The sequence below is a fragment of the Mesocricetus auratus genome, unplaced genomic scaffold, assembly GCF_017639785.1.
Source record: "Mesocricetus auratus isolate SY011 unplaced genomic scaffold, BCM_Maur_2.0 Super-Scaffold_100007, whole genome shotgun sequence".
NCBI lineage: Eukaryota > Metazoa > Chordata > Mammalia > Rodentia > Cricetidae > Mesocricetus > Mesocricetus auratus.
Genome location: NW_024429191.1, coordinates 49,754,908 through 49,779,250, shown reverse-complemented (window position 1 = coordinate 49,779,250; position 24,343 = coordinate 49,754,908). Strand labels below are relative to the sequence as shown.

General features: G+C 40.8%; 1 protein-coding gene across 2 annotated transcripts in view; it reads right to left on the bottom strand.

Annotated features, from left to right (window-relative positions):
- Nucleotides 1–962: 962 nt before the first annotated feature.
- The window catches only part of Rabep1 (rabaptin, RAB GTPase binding effector protein 1), an 80,794-nt gene continuing 57,413 nt past the window's right edge, over nt 963–24,343 (bottom strand). Inside the window, exons 9-18 of one of the 2 annotated variants that reach the window (XM_005067459.4) lie at nt 23,422–23,889; nt 21,885–21,989; nt 20,031–20,147; nt 16,480–16,578; nt 11,479–11,619; nt 8,064–8,253; nt 7,468–7,523; nt 5,188–5,286; nt 2,300–2,416; nt 963–1,909 (exon numbers count right to left, since the gene is read on the bottom strand). In XM_005067459.4, coding sequence (XP_005067516.2) covers nt 1,808–1,909; nt 2,300–2,416; nt 5,188–5,286; nt 7,468–7,523; nt 8,064–8,253; nt 11,479–11,619; nt 16,480–16,578; nt 20,031–20,147; nt 21,885–21,989; nt 23,422–23,889 — 1,494 coding nt within the window. In that variant the 3' untranslated portion in view covers nt 963–1,807. Of the gene's footprint in view, nt 1,910–2,299; nt 2,417–5,187; nt 5,287–7,467; nt 7,524–8,063; nt 8,254–10,889; nt 11,097–11,478; nt 11,620–16,479; nt 16,579–20,030; nt 20,148–21,884; nt 21,990–23,421; nt 23,890–24,343 lie in introns of those variants that run through there. The other variant, XM_013111611.3, reaches the window with a different exon arrangement.

The following is a 24,343-nucleotide window of genomic DNA, read 5'->3' as shown; positions in this document are numbered from 1 at the left end:
CTCTGTAAACAGTCCCCTAATCATGATATCTTTATTGCTCAATCCCCAACTTGTGGAGCAAGGGGTCTGTAAGATGCTTGGTCTCAGGAGAACAGTGCACTGGGGTGACAGTTAAGAATGATTTATGAATTACCCATTCAGTGTGGCCAACAGTGATCCAAAACAAATTAGCTTGGAGCCCTAGAACTAGTTTCAGAAAAAAAAACTAAGTTAATCACATAATTAATAAAGTTCCTTTAACTCAATGGAGGATACTATGTTTCTTTTAAACCAAGTAGTACTGTGTACAAGGGGACTTTAAGCCAATTGTTTCCATGCATTGGCAAGCCTTTAACACTATTTCCGCAATTCATAATCATAAACACAAGACTATAAAAAAATAACCCATGGGATAGGGTAATATAGGTCTTATCTGTCTTATGAAAGAAAACAGCAAAGACCTTGAAGGCAAACTCATAATGACTCATTACTATAAGGCCCATTTATGCTATGAATTGATAAAGTAAGCCCAAAAAGTCTAGTTCTCTCATTCTGTAAGGTTCTTTTGGGTACTGGCTGTAAGTCAACACCACTCACTTGAAAACATTTTGACATTCAAACCACGAGTTAAGTAACACAGCTAGCTGTCCACCGGCTGCTCTCAGGGTAGTCTACAGCTGGTAGGTAGTACACGAGCACAATCTGATCTCTGTACCATTTCATAAAGCTGTTTGGGATTAACAGCCTGATCCACTGGCTGCTTCTCCACATAGGAAAGGAACCTCAAGTATTGGAAAAAGTGAAGCAGATTCTGAACTAGTTAAGTATCCCCAGCTTCACTGTAAGCATAGTCATTTATACTGTAGATCTAAACTGTAAAACAAAAATACAAAGATCTGTAAACCATCACCATTCTATATGTGACACTTTAAATAGTATGGCTCTGAGGCAGGCTGAAAATAAGCAGATTTATACATGTGTACTAGATGTCAGAGATAGCTTGTTTTATTAATATTATTTTTTCCACTGATCCAGTAACTAATAAAACACTTCGAAAGGGTAGATGGTGCCAGTTCTCCTTTGCCCTGGGACCTGTGGGCCCAGGAAGTTCATCCTGGTGTGCAGAAAAAGTGCTTCCAAGGTTTCTTGTGCTTTTTTCCTTTAAATTCAACTTCCAATATATATATGGCCTCAGCCAAGTATTCAGATTCTCCTAATTTTGTTGAATTGCTGTTTTATTTGCCATGGTCCTGTAATTCTCAGGCAAATTTCAGTAGCATTTAAGGTCTTCCAATAGAAGATAAAATGGTAAAAAGAAAAAAAAAATGCACTGAGCCAGGAAGATACAGTCACCAGCCAATGGCCTGCTCTCACACTTCATATTTTAATATAAAATACTCATACAGCACACTACACCTTTCTGCTAGCTGAACACTGCTACTGATGAGCCCTAGACAACAGAAAAAAGAAGCCTCTCTCCCAGTTTGTATGAACAGAAAACAGTTCCAAACACTATGGGGAAGTTGCTTTCATGTCAGGAAATGTGTTCCAGAATCCATATTAGAGAAAGCAGGCAAGGAAACAGCACTTTTCTGGCCACCAAATCTGATCCCACACCTGTTGGAATCGAGTCCGGTGTCCCATTAGTGTTCCCTTAGAAACATCTGTTGACTGTCCTTGTGCACAGCAGCCTTCTCCCTCCAGATTTGCATTTCTCCAATCTTCCTTTTGCTGTGACTTCTTCCAATAAGAGTTAAATAATAATTAATGTTATTCTAAAGATGAGTTAAAAACCCAAAATGCAGGTTAGAATCCTGCTACCAGGGTGTCATGTCTCAGGTAGCTGGTTAATGTCTGTCAATTTGGTATCGTTCAGAATTGCCCGAATTCTCTCCAAGGAGTCTGCTTGCCGAATCCTCTCTAACTGCACCTGGAGAAACAAAGCCGTGATGAGTGCAGGTGATGCCCTACCTATGTTCCCTCTACTTTGACCATTTTAGTTGACATGCAGCAGATTAATTCACCAGATTAGGCTCTTCAAAGAAAAGAAGGGAAAAAAAAACATTCTTTGAAAATCCACCAAATTCAGTCTATGTAAGACTGGTATCCCTCTGCCCTGCTAGTGCCCCCTCAGTGCCCATCCCATTTATACTCTCGAGACAAAATTGGCAAGGAAGAAGAGAAAGGAGAAGGAGGCCAAGTCTGTAACAGACCATGCTCCTGCTTGAGTACTAAGCAGACATCAGAGTCAGTCGGAAATCTCCAGCTACACTGGTGCCCCCTCCCACAGAGTGCCAGGGTAGCTCCCCAAACACCTCACCTGAAGAGTCTGAGAAAGTTTTACAAAATCTCTCTGGACTTGTTCACTGACATCTAATTCTGTCTGCAACCTCTGAGCTTTGTTCTTCTCTTCAAACATGAGCTGTTCAACAGTAGCCTAAAAAATACAAGTTTTGAATGAAGATTAATTCAAAATAGATAGCCAGAGTTCCTAAAATTCCTTAGGAACTTTAGTTACTGACTACAAGGAAGCTGTAAGCTTTTCTTCTTTTTTGTACTAAGGATTGAACCCAGGGCCACAGCTTGGTGGTGAACAAGCCTCTACACCACCAAGCTATATCTCCAACTCTTCCTGCTACTAGAGCAGAGACCTGAATAATAATACCTCCATATTCCATTAATCTTTTTATTTTTATTAATCACATTTTTTCATTTATTTTTCATCCCAACTGCAGCTTACCCCCTCCTCCCCTCTGATCCCCTACCCCAGTTCACCCTCCTCCACCTCTATTCAGAAAAGGGTAGGCCTCCCATGGGTGCCAACAAAGCATGACACATCAAATTGAAGTAGGACTAAGCTCCTCTCCTTGTATTAAGACTGGGCAAGGAAACCCAACATTAGGAACAGTGGCCAAAGTGTTAGGGACAGGCCCCACTCGCACTGTCAGGAGTCCCACAAGTAGACCAAGCCACATGACCATCACACATATGAGAGGGCCGAGGCCAGTCCTATGAAGGCTCCCTAGCCATTGGTCCATAGTCTGAGCTTCTGTGCATTCCCACAGCCCCAGCTCATACAGTCCTTCCCATTAACCTTTTCAAACTACATTTCTATTTTTCTACTGATTGGGGGAGGGTGTTCATGCTACAGCACACAAGTTGAGGTCACAGGACAAGCTGTAGGAGTCAGCTCTCCTTTTACCACGTGGGTCCCACAGATTAAACTCAAGCTTGGTGGTAAGTACCTCTAGCTGCCTCACTGGTTCCCACCTTTATTTAACACAGGGTCTCTTATAGCCCAAACTAGCCCCCGAACTTGCTCCACTGTAGCTGAACATGAGCTTGAATTTCTGATCCACCTGCCTCCATCTTTTTTGTAGGATTACAGATTGTGCTTTTACTTGTATGGGGTAGGGTGGAGAGGGAAGCACTCACAGGTGGGAACCAGGAGGACAACCTTAAGAAAGCTGATTCTCTCCTTCCGCTGTGTGGGCCCCAAGGACGAAATGCCCGTTATCCAGCTGGGCAGCAAGCACCTTTACCTGCTGCTCTGTTTCCTCCCACCCATTCTCTCTTTCCATAAGGTAACAATGCCAGTTGGGTAGGTCACTTGCTCTAGGTATAAGACAAGGATAAGAAATGTATTCAAAGTGCTGTGTCCCTTGCTCCTGAGGTCAACAGCTGTCACACAGCAACATGGCCACACACTTAGAATTTCCTCTGACAATTACTAGATCAAACATCTAGTTAATATGGGCTATTCAGCCCCAGCCAGCAACAGCCTTTCTTACTGAAAATCATGGGAGCATTTTTCTAAAAACAAAAATCAACTGACCACCAATGTAGCTTACTAAGACCATGTCCAGGCAATGTCTCCCATAGTCAGCCACATGCATTTTTATTCTATACAGACTCAGGATAGCCTGGAAATCTGCTTCAAGGCAATCTTAGCATTTGATATGGGGGTGGGATAGAGTAATGTTTTTCAAAGCAACCTCTCCTTCATCTCTGGAGTTTGAACCTAGGGCTTTACACATGCTAGGCAAGCAGTCTACCACTAAACTATATCTGTTCCCCAGGCCCCACAGCAACTTTTTAACTTCTCTTTGAAATGGTTCAACTAAGTTGTCAAATCAGGCCTTAAGCTACTTGATAGCCTTTTTAAGGCCTTTGAACTAACAATCTTCCTACCTTAGCCTTCAGTAACAGGAACTGCAGGCAGGCCAACACCCAGCTTAGAGAAATGTTTCTAATAGAGCACTGCCCAAGTTAGGCTCAATGTATGGCTATTGCATTTTGTATGTATAAGTAATTGTGTGCATATGTGTATGTGCACAATGTGTTTGCCAGAAAATTATACCAAATCTGGAATTGGAGTTACAGACTGTTGTGAGCCACCATATGCAAGCTGGGAACTGAATACTACTTCAGTGCAAAAGTAGCCAGTATTCTTAACTACTACTAACCCTGAACCATCTCTCCAGCTCCAGGTTCAATGTTTCTTACCAAGTACTTGAAGCCAATAAAGTCTATAACCTAAGACCCCAGAACTGGCAGAGGGAAGATTTACCCCAACTAACTCTAGGGACGTTAAATTCTCATCTTTTTGCAAGTTGTTAGAAGAACCAATTTTCAGAATATAACTGCAAAACAGCAAAATTGTGTTTTTTCTAAATAGGTATGATGAATTCCTACATTCTTTTTTTTTTTTTTTTTTTTGGTTTTACGAGACAGGGTTTCTCTGTATTGTTTTGGAGGCTGTCGGTCCAGCCCGGCCTCAAACTCACAGAGATCCGCCTGCCTCTGCCTCCCGAGTGCTGGGATTAAAGGTGTGTGCCACCAATGCCTGGACTTTAATTTTTAAAAATGCATGTGTATGGGTGTTTTGTGTATACATATGCCTTCAATGCCCATGAGGCCAGAAGAAAGCACTGGATCCCCCTGTGACTAGATTTTTTAAAAATGGTTGTAATACAATATGTAGGTCCTCCAAGAGTACCAGTGCTCTTAATCACTAAGCCATCTCTCTAGCCCCCTTGCTTTTTGTAATTTTTGTTTGCTTGAGAAAGGGTCTCACTATGTAGACCAGGCTGGCCTTGAACTCACAGAGATCTACCTGCCTCTGCTTCCCTAGTGCTGGGATTAAAGGTGTTCACTACCATGCCTTAGCCTTGTTTTTTAAATTAAATAACCAATAAACATAATTACCTTGGCAGCATTTTCTTTCTTTAACTGCTCCTCTAAATTAACCTTTATTTCTTGGAGACTCTCAAGTTGTTGTGACTTCTCTCTTAATGTAGATTCCAACTGTGAAAAGGGAATCAAAAGGGAAAACTGAAACTCATAGAAACTTTGAAGGCTACACAAACACTATCTAGAGGTGTCTGTAACCCAGAATACTGTGCTCAGACTCAGGCTTGCTCAGACTTGGCTGTGCCTGGAATACTCTTCTCAAGCTTCAGAGTATAGGTTCTTCTCGTTCTTCCAAACCTGGTCTTTACCAATTTATTATGTACCCACCATATTCTGATTCTAAGGCCTGAAACTGAGAAGTCAGGAGAAATAGACATGGAAACAATGAATGCATATCAACACAAAGGGAGCAGCATTAATTCAGGAAGAAAAATTGGACAATATTTTCTAGAAGAGACAATGAGTGACTTTTGCTTTTAGTATTGGGATTGAACTCAGGATCTCACAGGATAGGTAAGTATACTATCACTCATCTCCACCTCCAACTCCTTTTGTTATTGTTGTTCAGGCTGGTTTTGAGCTGTGTAACAGGCAGGCCTGAACCTGTGGTTCTCCTTTTTCCTCTCTTTGCATTGCCAGAATCGATTAATGTTTTTGCAGGGGAAGGAAAGGGTGACAAGGTAAAGAAAATACGTGATGTTCCAAAAACAGATTGGCTGCCCTGCCCAAGGGCTTAAGTAAGCTCTGGCTGCCTGCAGCAGTATGGGGCTGTGGATCTTGGAGTCTTGAGACCCCTGAGGTGAGAGACTTCTGCACAAAGGCCTATGGACTTGTCCTCAACTGCTGAAGACTTCAAAAAGACTCAGACAGCCTGGCTTCAATACAGAGATGAACTGAAACAGGCTCTAGTCTGGAGGCCTCTTAGGAAACAAGTGAGGTTGTGACGAATGGAAGAAGGGAAAGAGACATGTCTTAGAAATATTGGAATCCATGGTAGCTAAGGCATGAGAAACCACCAATTTTGGGAGTATTGGCTTCTTGAAACAACAGGCCTAATCCAGAACTGGGCAATAATTGAATGAGGGCAGCAAAAGAAAAGTTAAGGGGATGCTGGAGAGATGACTCAGCGGTTAAGAGCACTGGCTGCTATTCTAGAGAACCCAGGTTCAATTCCCAGCATCCACATGGCAGCTCACAAGTGTCTGTAACTCCAGTTCCAGAGAACCCAACACACTCACACACACGCAGGCAATATATCAATGTACATTAAAAAAAAAGTCACCTTTCTTTAAAAAAAGAAAAGGAGTTAGGGGATAAGAGTAAGGGTTGGAAGCCAACTAAAGAACACTGTTGCGGGTGTTGGTGGCGCACGCCTTTAATCCCAGCACTCGGGAGGCAGAGACAGGTGGATCTCTGTGAGTTTGAGGCCAGCCTGGTCTACAGAGTGAGTTCCAGGACAGCCTCCAAAACAATACAGAGAAACCCTGTCTGGAAAAAAAAACAAAAAGAACCCTGTTAGTCATGAATGGTGCAGTTTAGGGGAAAGAGAGCGAAGATGGAAGTTGTTGCTTCAAGTTTAGGGAGGTGGAAGAGGCACTCAAGTAAAACAGGAGGAGACTGGAGTAAAGAATGAAAAACAAACTGGGCATTGGTGGTGCACACCTTTAATCCCAGCACTCAGGAGGCAGAGGCAGGTGGATCTCTGTGAGTTCAAGGCCAGCCTCGTCTAGAGTGAGTTCCAGGACAGCCTACAAAACAATACAGAGAAATCCTGTCTTGAAAAAAAAAAGAGAGAGAGAGAGAGAGAGAGAGAGAGAGAGAGAGAGAGAGAGAGAGAGAGAGAGAGAGAGAGAGAGAGAGAGAGAGAGAGAGAGAGAGAGAGAGAGAGAGAGAGAGAGAGAGAGAGAGAGAGAGAGAGAGAGAGAGAGAGAGAGAGAGAATGAAAAACAAGGCACAGCCAGCGTTACAAGTGGAGCAGCACTGGAAGCCAAAGATCTTTTGATTCAGTACCCAGAGGCTAGGGAGTAGCAGGGGCAGTTAGTAAATAAATATCATGTCCTGTGGGTGCAACTGTACCCATTCTTGCAATGCAGCAGTCATGCAGTGACCATGCCAGGCTACATCTGTACTCTGCCCAGCACATAGCAAGTTCTCAATGTACATTCTCCATCACTACCCATTGTGTTCCCACTAGGCAGAGTTTCTTAAAAGCTATCTTCATTTCTTTGTTCTAGCACAGGATTTAATAAGTAACCACTACGTGTTGGTAGAATTAATTTTAAACTTGTGACTCACCTGTCCCTTTTCAACTTTTATTCTTTCTAATTCAGCTTTTAGACTAGAAATGGAAGCTAGAACAAAAGGGAGAAATATTAGCAATCATTTATTATTTTTTCATTGTTTTTCCTTAAAATGTCCCCAGAGGAGTCAGAGATAACACTTTATAGGAATGTGCCCTCTCTCAAACTATCCCAGAGAACTGACATTAAAACAAAGCTCAGGGAAAGGCCAACTATACATGCACACTGTGTGGTAAATTTCTGCTGTTAGCAAAAAAGTTCTGTAAGGAAATGCTGCCCATCTGACCCTGCTACCCGGTGACCTTTGGCTCCATTACCATCAGAGCCCATAAAAGTACAAAGGATTTGAGGAGGGGGGTTCATAGTTAATGTACATCTAAACTCCTAGGACAAGTATTTTTTCCTATACTTCTGATTTCCACATCCATGGCCAATACATTATTCTCAGTGTTATTTACTGATGAATCACTTTTTGTTAGCTTGCTTTTTGACACAGTCTCCTGTAGTCCTGGCTAGCCTTGAACTTCTGATCTTCCTGTGCCCAGGCAAGCAAAGCTACACCCCCAGCCCCCAAACTACATTTTTCTTCACCTATTTCCTCCTTGCAGTTTTCTATTTCCAACTGTAGAGTCTCTTCAAGGTTTTCTTTTAAACACTGTTCTGCTTGAATCTGCTCTTTTAGGAAGAGTATTTCAGCCTTCAGCTTCTCTTCCATGTGGTCTGCTGCTGTCCGCACGTGAACAATGTTCTCTCGATATTTCAACACCAGTTCCCGGAGCACCTACATTCAGTACACAAGAAGTTACTGGATTTGTGAAGGTGAGAGAAGCTGAAGATTATGTTTCAAATGATTCAAATATTTAGACCGTGAATTTCAATGACCACAAAGTGTGGTAGAATATTATTTTAAGGTATGTGACTTTTGTTTATGCTACATTCGTTTAACTTTGCGAAGCTGTGATTCTTTGCCTGTCTAAAGCACCTGATGGTCCTAATAAAGAGCTGAATGACAAATAGCAAGGCAGAAGCCAGGATAGGTGGGCCTGGAAGGTGGAGAGTATAAATAGGAGAAATGAGAGAACAAGGAGAGGAGAATATCAGCAGCCAGCCACCCAGCTACTCAGGAAGACATGGAGTAAGAAGGAAAGAAAGGTATACAGAAATAGAAAAGGAAAAGCCCAGAGGTAAAAGGTAGATGAGTTAATTTAAGAAAAGCTGGCAAGCAACAAGCCAAGCTAAGGTCAGGCATTCATAAGTAATAATAAGACTCTGTGTGTGATTTATTTGAGAGTCAGGTGATGGGCTCCTCAAAAAGGCCATAGAGTAAAACATCACACAACAAAAACAGTGTTCTGAAAGCACATGCCTTTGCATATTAACATTCAAATGGCCAAAAAAGTTATATTGTGAACTACATTTTCCCTCAAAGTTGTCTTATGAGCAGAAAATAAAATAAAATGTTACGTAACTTTCCACATGAAATTCACTAAGAAGAATACTTTCATTAAGATAAAAAAAGAAAAACTCAGGAACAAGTGTAAACTCAGAATAAAATATATTTAACTTACCTTACTTATATACCCTCCCCCCATTTTTCTTGTTGAGAGAAGCTGGCCTCAACTCACAGAGCTCCACCTGCCTTTGCCTCCCAAGTGCTGGATTACAGGAATATGACACCGTATCTGGCTTTTCCCCCAAACTTTAAGTCTTCTGGAAACTAAATCACATCTAAATTGGCATCCCCAAATAGCTTTCTATTTAATTACATTTACCTATTTTTGGGGGATGGGGCTTACTGTGCTGCCCAGGCTGGCCTGGTACACCCTACACAGCCCAATATAAAGAGGTGACTTCACAAAGACAGAAGAACAAAGAGAAAAAAAACTTGGAGAAATAAACTGGAAAGAAGAAGAGGAAGAGAAGGGAGAAGAAGGAGGAAGCAGCAACAGCAGGAGCAGCAGCTGGCATGGTGATGTGCGCCTTTAATCCCAGCACTCAGGAGGCAGAGGCAGGCGGATCTCTGTGAGTTCAAGGCCAGCCTGGTCTACAAAGCTGCTACACAGAGAAACCCTGTTTTGGAAAAAAGAAGGGAGGGGGAAGGGAAGGGGGAGGGGGAAAAAGAGATAGGGAAAGGGGGAGAGAGGAGGAAGAAGAAGATCTCAAAAATAACATTCTCTTGTTTTGAAAATTGTTCTAAGAAATCTTGTTTTTACCTAGTCAACATTGAGTTTCAGGCTTATAAGCTTAATAAAAAGTTGGGTTTTTTTTTAATGTTGAAAGATAGTTATAGCATTTCCCTACCACAGAAGAATACCATGTTTACAGACAAAAAGATGGTGAGTGTGATATAATTCTTTAAATTCTACCCACCAAAGCAAATATCACAAATAACCAGCTAGGTGAGCTTAAGTATGACTTGTTCTACATCTGGTCCTACATGGCAAAGCATAGATCTTGAATTTGGCAGTGGAGGTCCAACACTGAATGCACAAGCAACAGAAGAATAACAAATATAAACTGGCTTCATCAAAATTAAAAATGAAATTGTATCTCAAATAACCCACTAAAAAGTTAAAAAGACAGCCTATAGATCGGAAGAAAATACTTGCAAACCATGGATTGGTTAGAACGTATGGAGAAGTAATACAAGGCAATAAGACAAACAATCCAGTTTTAAAGTGAGCAACAGGTCTGGGAATTTCTCCAGGAAGATACAGAAATCACACATTAGTGCATGAGAAGATGCTTAATGCCTCCAGGCGTTAGGGAAATGCAAACTGAAACCATAATGAGATACCATTTCCTGTCCACTATGATGACTATAATCCAAAGTGAAATAACAAGGATGTAGACATCAGCCATGCTCCTGAGAAGAGAAAATAGTGGCACAGTTTTAAAAAGGTTTTTTTTTTTTTTTTTTGAGGCAGAGTCTCAATATGTGGTCATGGCTGGCCTCAAACTCACAGAAATCCACCTACCTCTGACTTCGAGTCCCAAGTTCAGAGGGAAAAACAAAACAGTTTAATGGTTCTTCTGATGTAAAATGGTGAAACAGAACCTTCCTCCATTCCTCTGGGGGGATGAGGAGATGGGTAACAAGTGACAGGCCATATTCCAAAAGAGAAAGGGCATCACCAATCAAGAAGGGGGAGAGGACAATGAAAAAGCATGGGGAAACTGAAAGGCAAAGTAGAGAAAAGAAACAGTCTGTGGCTCCAACCCAGGTCCTCCCCAGCCCCATGAAGAAAGTGCCAACTTTACAAAGGCAAATCTATTAGAGTAAGAGCAGACTTCTCAACAGAAACCATAAAGGCCAGGAGAGCATGGACTAATATATTCCAAATAACTTCCAACCAAAATTACAAATCCAGCAATGCCATCTTTTAAAATCAAAATACCAGTCATGGTGGCACACACTTTTCATCCAAACTACATTTATTTGACAAGCAGATTTTAAGGCAAAAGTAGCCAAAAAGGGGCTGGGGAGATGCTCAGAGGTTAAGTACATTCTCAGCTAATATAAAGGACCGGAGCTCAGCTCCCAGAATCCAGGTTCACAAGTGCCTATAACTCTAGTTCCAGTCAATGCAATGTCTTCTTCTGGCTTTCTCAGAAGCCACAAACCTGGCAAACACACAAACAAAATTAAAATCTTTAAAAACTAATGAAGGGCCAGGTGTAGTGGTGCATGCCTTTAATCCTGGTACTTAGGAGGCAGAAGCAGGTGGCTATCTGTGTGTTACAGGCCAGCCTGATCTACATCATGAGTTCCAGAACAGTCAGTGCAACACAGTGAGACCCTATCTTGAAAACTAACACAAGACAAAAATAAAAAAGCCAGGCAGAGGCAAAGGGCCTAGTCTACAGTTCATTTCTGGCCAACCAGGCTATTAGTGAGGCCAATCTTTAAGGACTAAGTCAGAAGTTTTTTTTAAAGGAACTTACAACCATTTCAAAAAGTACACTTTTTTTTGTTGTTCTTTTGAAGATGTGACAAATACTTTACCTCCACAGTATCTGGGAGGATGAAGTCTTCTGCTAGCTGTAATGACACATGCAAGCTATGCTTTCCTTGGAGGCTGTCATTGTCTTTCTGTAACCTCACCAGCTCTTCTGAAACCTGTTCACGTGACTGCATCAGAACCGCCTAAAACAGAAACAGATGCTAATCACAGATAGGAAGGTAATGCAGTTTAGTAACAAACACATCAGAGAAAAACAAAGTCAAATAAATGATATTTGAGGATGGGGGAGTATGTAATAAAACTATGTAAAACTTCTAAACACAGACACACACAGCTAATAACTTATATGTTATACACTTATTTATTGTGATGTGGACATGTGTGGAGACCAGAGGACAAATTTGTGGAGTCTGTTCTTTGCTTCCTTGTTTACAGGGGTTCCAGGTACCATATTAAGGCCAAGCATCTTCCCCTGCAGACTCATCTCACATCCCACCAGTCCTACCCCATTTTTTTATTTGCAGTCTTTCTATATATTCAGCAAATGTCAGGCAATAAGACAAGCATGGGAGCTCATCCTCTACTGTTCCTAAAAGCAATTCAAAAATAATTCAGTTTCTTGTCTCCCAGAACATAGTGGGACCAGATTCTATGGTTCAGTAGAATTGGCTGACACAAGCAAGACCTATGCCAAACAGAACAAGTATTCTACAGAAGAAAGGAAAAGGCAGTATCTCCATCTTTCCTTACACTCACTGTATATACAACATTCAAGTCCAGGAGCAAGTGAACAGCTGGGCAGCCCCAGGCTGCAAGTCTTCAAAAGGATCTAAGGTTTCATTTACCAAATGCCCATAATCCCAGCACCCAGGAGGCCCGTGCATAGGATCCAGAGATCAAGCAAGCCTCAAGTAGATAGAAAACTAAAGCCAGCCTGAGCAACATGAGATCCTGTCTCAAGCTTCCACACCACTCCATCAGTGCAACCCAAGAAAGAGGATCCGTGCCCTGGCTGACCTGGAGCTTACTATGTAAACCAGGATGGACTTGAACTCAAGAGACCTTCCTGCCTCTGCTTTCCCAGTGATGGGATTAATGGCATATGTCACCATGCCCAGTTTTCTGCTGATTTTTAATATTAAGTGCTTATGGTGAAGAGAAAAGTTTAGTTAAAGCCAAAACTACCTTCAGTGTGAAATGGTGCTATGACGAAAGTGGCTTAGTGAACAGTACAAGTTTGAAGGAACACATGAGTAGGAGGAATAGGTAGGTCAGCGAAAGAGTTAAAGAATATCTCCCAAGGTGGGTGATGAGAAGCCGAATCTGGAAAGCAGGCAGGCAGGTCATGTACAAACTTTGAGTAAACATTATTGGCTTTATTTTCTTTGGGCTAGTTGGTTGTACCTTATGATCACTCTCAGTCTGTACCTAGCCTAGCAAACATCCTGCAAAGACACACATGATCCTCCCTTTGACTACCAGACTCATGAAACACTGTACCACAGGGAAATGGAATTTCTTAGAAGCCTTATGCTGGGAGAAAGAAACAAATCCACCCTGGTACCAGCCAGAGAGAGCTCACCAAGAAACAGATTCTACCCAGTTCTGATATGTCAAACCACCTTATGGTAAGACAAGAGCAAAGACAATGATAGGTGGGTCCACAACTTGACAGAAATGGCTTAGCTATCTGTGCACATCTCTTGCCTTTAAGTTTAACCCTCTTGTTAGGAGCATGAAGATGGACATAGGGAGAGGTATCACTTGACATCTTTGTTCTTCCCAATGTGGCCATGACAGAGTAGCAGTAAAAGACTACCAAAGGAAAATTCCTTCTGGTCAAGAGAAGACTCTCTAGCTTGGGTAGAGACACCCCACCCCAGGTGTGTGTGTGTATGAGCAAGTAAGTGAGCGCAGTGTGTTTGAGTATTAAGCAATATTATGTATATGATGTATGTGTACCACAGCATGTATGTGGAATTCAGAGGTCAACATTGGGTGTCTTCCTTAATTACTCTCTACTTTAATTCCACCTAAATTTCAAAGACAGGGTCTCTCACTAAACCTAAGCTGGCTGGCCAATAAGTTCTAGAGAACAGCACATATCTGCACATACCAATAACTCTCCAACCCTGAATGTGGCTACAGAAGCACACCTGCTGCTGCACAGAGCTTTTATGTGTACTATAGATCTAAACTGTACAGTAAAAACTTTAGCAATTGAGCCATCCTCCTAGCCCAAACTTTTCAATGTCAATTATATCTTTAAGTGAACTACTGAGAATGGCTGGCCAAACTTGATTTGTTAGAACTGCTAGGACTCAGGTTCTGACCCCAATTGCAGTAACAAATCTACATAACAACTAAATATTATCCTCCTGTTACCTTCTGGATAAGAAAAAAAAGGAGAGAAAAGAAAAGAAACATGTGTGCCCTTATTTCTTTTTAACTTGGGACAATCTAGCTGTCATCTGCGGAGAGCAAGATTTTTTTTTTCCTGCCTTTTAATTCTTTAACCTGATCAAGACCCCTAGATAGTAGATAGTGACATAATTACAAAGAAAGCTGAACTCAAAAACCTCTTAGGCAATTCCCATGCTGCATTCCCTACCTGGATGCATTCTAACAACCACAAAGAAATGTTAAGCCTATTTAGTTAGTTCACTGTTAATGGCAATACTTATGTTCTGGAACTATTGTGTCTCTACCGTCACCAAGTAATTACGAACAATGGAATATCCATTATTGTTGTGATAGGACTTCACCACTGAAGAATTCCATCTGTGCAGTAATCCTGCGAAAATGTCTGACCTCCACTAAATCATGAGGAAACAATCAGATATACTCTACAGAACATTAACCTAAAGCATTCTGAGTAAAACCACCACTCTAAACCAGTCAAAAATGTTAACGGCATTTTTGGGTATTGTACTACATTAATTTAAAGGAGACTAAAATGACAAAATGTAATACATGATTACTGATTGGTTCCTGGTTAAAAAAATGAAAGTTAAAAATTGTGGAACATGTTCTAATTGGTCTTAAATAATAAAAACCTGGAGTCAGCTATAGGGGTAAATGCTGAAAGATCAGAGATACAAAGGAGCAAGCCACAGCCATAGCCACACCTTACCTCACCAACTTCACACCCAAAAAGAGGTCGAGCTCCTGTCTCCTCCCACCTTATATGCCTCTCTCCACCCAGTCATATCACTTCCTGTCTGTCTGTACAGACCTCCAGACCTCTATGGTTAACTTGTGGCTAGCTCTGCCCTCTGATATTCAGACAAGCTTTATTTGTTAGAGTACAAACGAGATCACCACACACACAAAAAAATAATAATTATAAGCAAAAAACAACTAATAATTTTTAGGGATGACTGGTTAATTTAAGGATATAAAAAGAATATTCTAGTCACACAGGACATCTTTATTCCTAGGAAATACATGCTGAAATATTTAGGAGCATCAGTGTCTACACCTTAATTCCCAATAGTTCATCACAAATCAGACATACAGTATGCACATAATATACCTATATGCATAGTGAGACAGAAAGAGACTAATGTAGCAAAATGTTAGCAACCACCGAACTGAAGCAATAATCTTAAGCAATATTGTGGTGTCTATGATGTGTGTGAGCGTACACATATATGCCATGGCATGTGTATGGAGGTCAGAGGACAATGTCTGGCTCTCTCCTTCCACTGTGGGTCAGGCCTACCTAGCAAGCTCTCTCACCTGAAGTGCTGCCAGTCTTTCAAAACTGATTTGATTCCACAAACTTCTCTGCAAGTGTGAAACTTCTCAAAATGCAAAGGGGGAAAATGTTAAGATGCCCAGTCCCTATCACAGCCACTCTGCAGAGGCTTAGGCACTGAGTTCCTCTTTCACAACATAAGAATCATTCATGGTAATTTTGAGAAAACTAAGTGTTCAAAGGACTTCAGCCTGAATCCCAACAATTCTGCAATGTCACCTAATACATACTATTTTTAATGGAATCAACTTCCACAGCATCTGCAGAGACAAATGGGCATTAAAAGATAAAAAGGAGCCGGGCGGTGGTGGCGCACGCCTTTAATCCCAGCACTCGGGAGGCAGAGGCAGGCGGATCTCTGTGAGTTCGAGGCCGGGCTGGACCAATAGCCTCCGAAACAATACAGAGAAACCCTGTCTCGTAAAAAAAAACCAAAAAAAAAAAAAAAAAAGATAAAAAGGAAAAAAATATGTGAGAAATAACTCCTGGAAGCTTTGACAGAATTTAACAATTATGATTTTGTCTTCTCCGTTTAGAAAAACAATGTGAACTCTTTATCTATAACTAAGATCTGAGGGTTCCCACAAACCAGATATAGGGTCCAAGGACTGGCTGAGTTACCATTCAGGCACTGTTGAATTCCAATCAAAAAATACATTAAGACCATCCCACCTTTAGCCTTCTAATATTTAGTACCGTGGTCCCTGTAAAAGCACAGGGTAAATGAAAGCTTTGCAGTCATCCTCAAAAGAACAGTTCTGCCATAACTGACCCAGGCCATCAGATACACAGTCCAACAAAACAAATACAGTCAAACTCAGAACCACTCCACAAAGATTCCTGGTGGCCACTGCTCACGAAGCTCTGCTTCCATCCCTCACCTCTAATGGCCTCCTAAAAGGTCTCCAGAGCTACAACAAACATTCTAAATAAATAAACTGCCCAGAAAAAAAACATATAAGTACTCAAAAGCTGTGTGAGCTGGAGATGACAATCATCTTTACTCTGTTAGCTTTTATTTTAAACTGAAAATTAAATACTGATCTATCATAGTTTACTCTGTTTAGGTTTCCCAAGTCAGAAAAGGTAAAGATAAAATGGGGCAGGATGAGGAGCTCTGCTTACAAGGAAGGAGACGTCTGTAGAGTATTTTACCATCACAAATGGAGTATATAACACTAGCTACTTTGAGCAGGGTTAAAAGTCATATTAAAGCTAATCCTGAGAAAGAAAAAACAGGAATAAAGGTCGTATATGACATGTATTTCAAATGCTGACTTACCATCTGTTCCTGAACATCCCTCTTCGCTTGAGAAAAGCTCTGCTGTAACTCTTCAAGTAAGACCTCAGAGGCTTGAGCTCTTAGGACAAGTGCAGATATCTGAAGAGAAGATGCACATATGAAAACACACACTTACAAACTGGTTATCTGAGGCTAACCCTGCATCCCATTATTCCACAACAAATCCATGAACCAAGCATCTTTCATCTAACCAATGTGTGCACTTGCTATAAGGCAAGACTTTTGTGTACACCAGGGCATTAACAAAGCTTAAGTTACATGCTGACTCATATCAACAAGCTCTAGTAACTGGTTCTAAGAATGATGAGAACCCACATGATCTAGTTAAGGATATATGTTTTAAGAAGCTTACAAAAATTTTAAAAATTGCCAGGAGTTGGTGGCGCATGCCTTTAATCCCAGCACTCGGGAGGCAGAGACAGGCAGATCTCTGTGAGTTTGAGGCCAGCCTAGACTACAGAGCAAGTTCCAGGACAGCCTCCAAAACAATACAGAAAAACCCTGTCTCAAAAAAAAAAAAAAACAAAAAACAAAAAAAAAAAAACCAACAACAACAACAACAAAACTAGAAGCCTGGGGCCGAAGCAAGTGCACAACAGATAAAGGCACTTGTTGCTACGCCTGATGACCTGAGTTTGCTCCTCATAATCCATATAGTGGAAAAAAGAACTGACTACTCCAAGTTGTCCTCTGATCTCCACACAAGTGCCATGACCATACATGCTATGCATGTATATATGTGTACACATAAATAAATAAATATACTTCTTTAAAATGAAGGAAGGAGAAAAAAAGAGAGGAGACACTACACCTTTCTGAGTTGGTTGTAATCCTCTAAGGTAGGTACTGAAGAGTGATTAATATCACTTAATTCTCAACTGTTTTGAATTAGTGTTAATATTCCTGGTGAAAGAATTACTGAAAACTGATCATTCACACACAAAAACTAATAGAAATAATTGTGTAGAAATTTTAAAAATGAGTGTTACAATTTTGTTTCTAAGTGGGCAGTGGTGGCCCATGCCTTTAATCCCAGCCTTTGGGAGGCAAAGATAGACGGATCTCTCTGAGTTCAAGGCCTGTCTGGTCTACAGAGCAAGTGCCAAGACAGTCTCCAAAGCTACACAGAGAAACCCTGTCTCAAAACATAAAAACAAAAAAAAATTTTATTTCTAATAAACAAAACTATTGACAATTAGGCTGTATAAAAACATAAAATGTATCCTTTCAAAAGATTTTAGTTGTATTTTTAGTTATGTGTATATGTGTATATCTGAGTTTAGGTTTCTGCAAAGGCCAAAAGAGAGCATTGGCTCTCTTGGAGATGGAGTTAGAGGCAACTGTTAGTGGATGCTGGGAACTGAATTTAGATCCTCTACAAGAGCACTATGTGTTCTTAACTTCTGGACCCATCTCTCCAACCCCAAAACTGTATCTCTTTGAAGGCACTGGACAATTAATACAGAGTGTGGGACACTGTTTGAAACAGCTCTCCAAAAGCACAATTCTAAAAGAAACAACTGTGACCCTGACAGCAGCAGGGCATCTGAGAGCCAGATAGGGTGGCAAAAGTAAGAAATCAAAGAAAATACCCAGTAAACAAGATCCTCAAGATTTTCTTGGGGGAAATGAAGACTTTTAAATAATCTAACCATCATAATTTTATACAATCTCAGTTCCTGTTACTGCATAAAATGATGCAGGACTGTAAGTATCACTAGTTATCTGCCTCTCATAAGGAAATGCCCTTGCACTTCTGATCTTGTCTCAACCACCCAAGTGCTGGAATTACACCTGTGGTACTGAGGAATGAGCTGAGGACCTCCTGCATGCTAATCAAGCACTCTACCCACTTAGCTACATCTCCAGCCCCAGTCCATTCATTATTCGTTTTAATAGAACATACAGCATTTAACACTAATACACAAGGGAATGGCTTTAAAAAAAAAAACAGACAATAGATATAGGTCTTCAAGGTCCAGATACATGAGCTATTAGCTACTGAATCAACTTAATTCAACGGCTTAAATGACAGCTGGTTCTACAAAGTGAGTTCCAGGACAGCTAGGGCTGTTACACAGAGAAACCTTGTCTGGAAAAACAAAACAAAGGAAGGAGAAGAGAAGAGGAGAGAAGGAGAACAAGAGGGGAGGAGGGAAGGGGGAGGAGAGGGAAAAGGAGGGAGAGAGAGAGAGAGAGAGAGAGAGAGAGAGAGAGAGAGAGAGAGAGAGAGAGAGAGAGAGAGAGAATATAAAGTAGATATATAGAAGCACGAAGCATACCATTTGAACAAGTAATGGTCAGCAGAAATAGCTAGAAGAGCTGAAGGGCTAGCCTATAAAACAACCTTCCAATCTCTCTCACTGTTTCTACCTGTGCTCAAGAGAAGTCAGTCCACGTATCCACCAACAGACATGTACAAGAATCTTTATAGAAAATTCACCATTGTCAAAATCTAGAAACACCTAAATGTCTCTCGACTGTTGTTTGGATAAATAGTGGTATAGCTAGATACTATTTTTGCCAGGCATGGTAACGTATGCCTTTAATGCCATCATTTTGGAGGTAGAACCAGGTAGATCTCTGTGAATGGAAGGCCAGCCTGCTTTACATAATGAGTTCCAGGACAGCCAAGATTATGTAGAGAAACCCTGTCTCAATAATAATAATAAAGTAATAAAAATAATAAAAATTAATAATAATGATAAGCAATAGTAATGGTGGTAGTGGGAACCAGGGACTGAACTCAAGCTTAGTGGTAAACACCTTTACACACTGAGGCATTTTGACAGTCCTATTTTGGTTTTTGAGACAAGGTCTCAAACAGCCAGACTAGCCTCCAATTCCATAACTAAGGATGGCCTTGAACTTCTAACCTTCTTGTCCCTACCTCCCAACTGATGATAGAAGAGGTATGTGCCATAACCCCCCAGTTTATATAGTGCTAGGGATCAAAGCCAATGCTACTAGATAAGCACTCTACCAACTGAGCTACATTCCCAGCCAGCAATTCTTAAGTTCATGTTCATGAAATTCTTATGCAGCAAGGAAAACAAGGAAACACAAAAAAGGAGAATCCGAGTCCTCAGAACACTTAGAAATGCATTAAATACATTAAGTGATTATTTCAGAAGAAAAACTCTGAATAATAGATAAGAAGATGATGGAGAGATAGCTCAGCAGTTAAGAAACTTGTTCTTGCAGAGGACCTGGGTTTGGTTCCCAGCACATGCATAATGGCTCACAACTATCCATATAACTCTAATTCCAGGGGATCTAACCCCTTCTCCTGACCTTCCAGGGAACCAAACATGCATGTGGTACACATACATACATGCAGGCAAAACATTCATACACATTTAAAACAAGTAAATCCTTTTTAAAAACAGCACAGAAAGATCAGTAAACACTTTTTATCTTAAGAGAAAATAAAACTGCCAAATCTTCAAAGCAAAAGAAATAAATTAACTATACTTTTTGAATTTTAAATGTAATTTTAGCAAGCTGGTCATCTCTCCTGCATCACTCACCTGGTGGCTTGAGTCTTCGGTGCTCTGCTTGATAAAGTCCTCTAGTTCCTGTTTCTCTTTCATTGTCTTCTCCAGCTGGTCATTAGCTTGCCTTAGCATGACCTGCAGTTTTTTCACCTATACAATTTAAAAAGTCAACAAGAAGCAGTTGGGTTTTTGCTGCTGTTGTTTACACTGGCACTACCGAGTTAATTCCAGGGCCTCATGCACGCTAGGCAAGAGCTCTACAACTGTGCTACACCCACAGTCCACAACTTTTTTGTAAATTAAAAATAACAAAAAAAATTTTAAGAAGTACCATAAACTTGTCAATTCAGAAAGAAATGGATGACCTCAAGAACTACATTGTGCTTTACAGTTCACAACAGCTTTTCACATACATAATCTCATTTGAAAATCTCTTCTCTGCTAGGCCCTCTAGGATCTAGAATTGGCTTCCCTGTCTACTCTATCCCCTGTCTCTGATTGTCAATTCACATGGACCCTATACATTTTACAAAGTGAAATCACAACGATTTTCCTACTTAAAAGCAATAATGCCTCCCAAGTTGCCAGGCTCAACCTTAATCTGATTATCACCTCTCCTCACTGGTCTCACCTAACCTTCCTCTGCAGCTCCTTCTCCCACTAGTTTATAAACTTCTATACCAGCCATGTGTCCTGGAACATATTCTCTCTCATGATTGTACATTTCCCCTACTTGAATATACCTTCTTACCTAGTTCTCCTAATTTGAAAACGGGCTCTGAAGCAAACACACAAGTGCTGCCTTTGCTGAGCTTATGGTTAAGCTGCACGCCCTCCTCTAATCTAGATAGATGTTCATCTCTAGGAATGAGCTAGATTGAATTTATGTTTTGGTTTATAATGCTGGCCTTACGGATCAAAACCATCTTTTAGCTGTATCTGAATTGCTAGAATCCAGCAAAACACCAGGCACACAAGAAGCATCAATATATGTCTACACAAATAACTAAGGAATCCAAGACAGCCCTTATCCATGTAAGGCTATCAGAGGCCAATATATTATCTTAGTTTTATAAGTAGCTTGAAAATTTCACCTGTAAACTATTAAAAAAAAAAAACTATAGTCAAGGAACCGAATCTAGTGACACTTGAAAATGCAAGATCATCATTCTAACCTCCTTCAAGTCCTGATGGCAAAGGCAATAAATAATCTTCATAACAACCAAAGAAAAATACTACCTTTCCTGACATGTTTTCACAAGGCTTACTCTTGTTAAATTCTATATTATTTCGTAAGTGTTACCAAAGTCATACTATTCTACTCTGTATTTGGAAAAGAACTTTAACCTCAAGTTCAGCAGTCCAAACCTGCAGAAGCTTAACTTCTGTGCCCTGTGGATTACCACTAATCAAATCAACAAATTTACAACAAATAGGTAGTAAGCAAAGAGTCCAGCTAGCTTTTACTCTGTCAGAGGCCACAGTAAAGCTTATCTCCCTAATCTATGAACCATAAGGTACTGTGAGGGTTTAATCAGGCCAGCATCAAGTTTAGGTGTTGGGGCTCTGGGCGATAGGGTGCAGAGAAAGGAGCTAAGGTGCTGTTAGTACCTCTGAGAGCTGAGTTGGCTGGTATGGTGTTGGCATGCTAATGAAGCATGTATACCCAGAGTCCTACTTGGTTCTCACTAGAAATCAGCGGCTACTGTACATGCTAGATTAGTCCATAACTGGATAGATATACTTCATAAAGCAGACAGGAAAAAGAAAGAAAGAAAGAAAGAAAGAAAGAAAGAAAGAAAGAAAGAAGGAAGGAAGGAAGGAAGGAAGGAAGGAAGGAAGGAAGGAAGGAAGGAAGGACAATTCTATCCCTCTAATGAAACTCACCTGGTCTCTTGTTTCAGCTTCCTGAATCTGAATTCCTTGTAACTGTTTTTCATAATTGGAACACATATCACAACGTCTACCAAGCTTATTTCCAGCATTATGTACCTGAAGGGCACCAAAATTAACCACTTATCAGGTAGAACAAAAAAACTCTATGTCTCATACTCAAGGAACATATCCACATTCTTACCAGTGTTACTCAGTGAATAGCACAAAGTAAACAATTCAGATTTACAGGAGGAAATTACAATACAGAGTCAGATTCCAATAGTCATAACCTCCAATTCAAGTATTGTAGGAAAACAAAGGACACAATTTAGCACCACGGGCCACAAAACACCACATTTGAAGAACACACAAAGCAAGCAAAAAGTGCTATACCATGCACTCAATGCTATTAAACTAATGGGGAGAAGAGAAGGAAGGCAATGCCAGTTCCCTATCACCAGCTCCAGTGACAAACTGTATGACACTAGTAAGTGACATGTTCTTTACATGTCCTGCGTAGCTCTAGGACAGCAGTCTGTTTAGGTTTGTCAGGCTGCTCCACTCACTCACTGAGTGCTCCTTTAAAGAGAAGTAGCCCTGATAAGGGAAAGCACTAATGTCAGAAAAACTAGATTCTAACCCAGATTTTACTTGATCTTTCTGAGCCAGTTTCTTCATCTGTAACTGGGGACAGTTACAACATGATAGTCTCATTTATAATTAGAAAGCTCAAAGAGACGAGGTATGTGAAAAGGCATGGAAGTCTGTAAAGCAGTGTACAATTACAACTTACATTGTTTTTTCCCCAGACAGCGTTTTTCTGTGTAGCCATGGCTGTCCTGGAACTCACTCTGTAGACCAGGCTGGCCTTAAACTCACAGAGATCCTCCTGTCTTTGCTACCCAAGTGCTGGGATTAAAGGCGTGTGCCACCAACACCTGGCACAACTTACATTCTTAACACCTAATCTTTTAAGTTTGAAAATACTTTAAGGAAAATTGCGCCCTTCACTTAGGCTGCCTTTTTTTCTCTCTCTCTCTCTCCCATGTTTCCAATCCTCCTTAAACCCACTCTCTGTATCAGGTGCTTAGCCACTTTTGTATTTTAGAATTAAAGGAAAAATGAGTAAGTGAATCACAGCATATACTCAGCTGCAGTAAGCTGAAAGCCCAAATTCAGACTGCTCTACCTATGATGTTTATTAACACCGCTGGGTAACCAGCTTTCTGTGATTGTCATGTAGAAGAGACAAATCAGATTTGACAAGGGGTGAGTATGTGCTAACACATACTTGCTAGCAGCACATGCCTGCACTGGCTGCAGGAACTGTCTACTGGCTCCATAATGAATACCAGGGTTCGAGAGAACAAGATGTGGTGGCACACACCCATAATCCCAGCACTGGAGAGGGCAGGTAGGAGATCAAGAGTCATCCTCTGAGTTTCAAGGTCACCTTCACCAAATAGTATGTTGGAGGCTAGCTTAGGCTACATGAAACTCTGTCTCAAAACAAAAAGAGAACAAAAGAAACAAGGTCAGAATAACTCACCTCTTTCTGCAGGAGATTCCATTCAGTCTCACTCACTAAGCGGTAACCACTGGGAGATACATATGCACTCTCCATACCCTGGGTGACGCTGGAGAGGAGGGATGCTGTCTCCTCCTGTTCGGGTGTCATTGCCTTAATTGCTCTTTCTTGATCTTTGGTTAACATAAATCCACTTGGCATCTGCAGTGACCCAAGGGACACAGTATCAAAGTTCTCAGACACAGAATCTGCTCCAACCAGTGGTCCAAAGTCCGATTCATCCAAGTTTCCAGCAGACTTTGCTTTGTAGTTATAGCCTAATGCTTTTGATTGCAATGAGCTTGAGGTTCCTAAGCTGTCTGTAGACTGAGCTCTCCGGAGTCCATCTTTAAACATATCACTGTCTGATTTACTGAATGGATCTCCAGATGGTAACAGCAAGTCTGCATCTAAGGAATGAACTGACCCGTGGGTGCTGTCTAAATGCTCCTGAAATGTAAAAACATATTTTCAAGTTAGATAATTCTCTGAACCCCAAAAGAGAAAAGCTAACATGTACTATACATATTTCGCCACATATTACACATAATAATCATAATTCTGCTGCCTAGACATAATCACTGAACAGCCATTTATCAAATAAATCTCTTCTGTATGTTGCGCACTACTCAAGCACAGGTTAGATGCATAAAAAAATACAACTTCTAATTTAAGATATGTACAGTGTCTTGAGAGGTTAAGCAAGTAAACAGGTTCTTACAATACTATTATAACGATATAAGACAGAGGTGAACTCCATGTTCTGAGACCTCCAGAAGAAACAACTGTGTTGAGAAATATTAATTAACTAGGCAAAAATGTGTTCCTTTTGTTTATGCTGCATTTGTTTAATTATGTAAAGATATGTTGCATTTGTTTCACCTTGTCTGCCTAAGGCACCTGA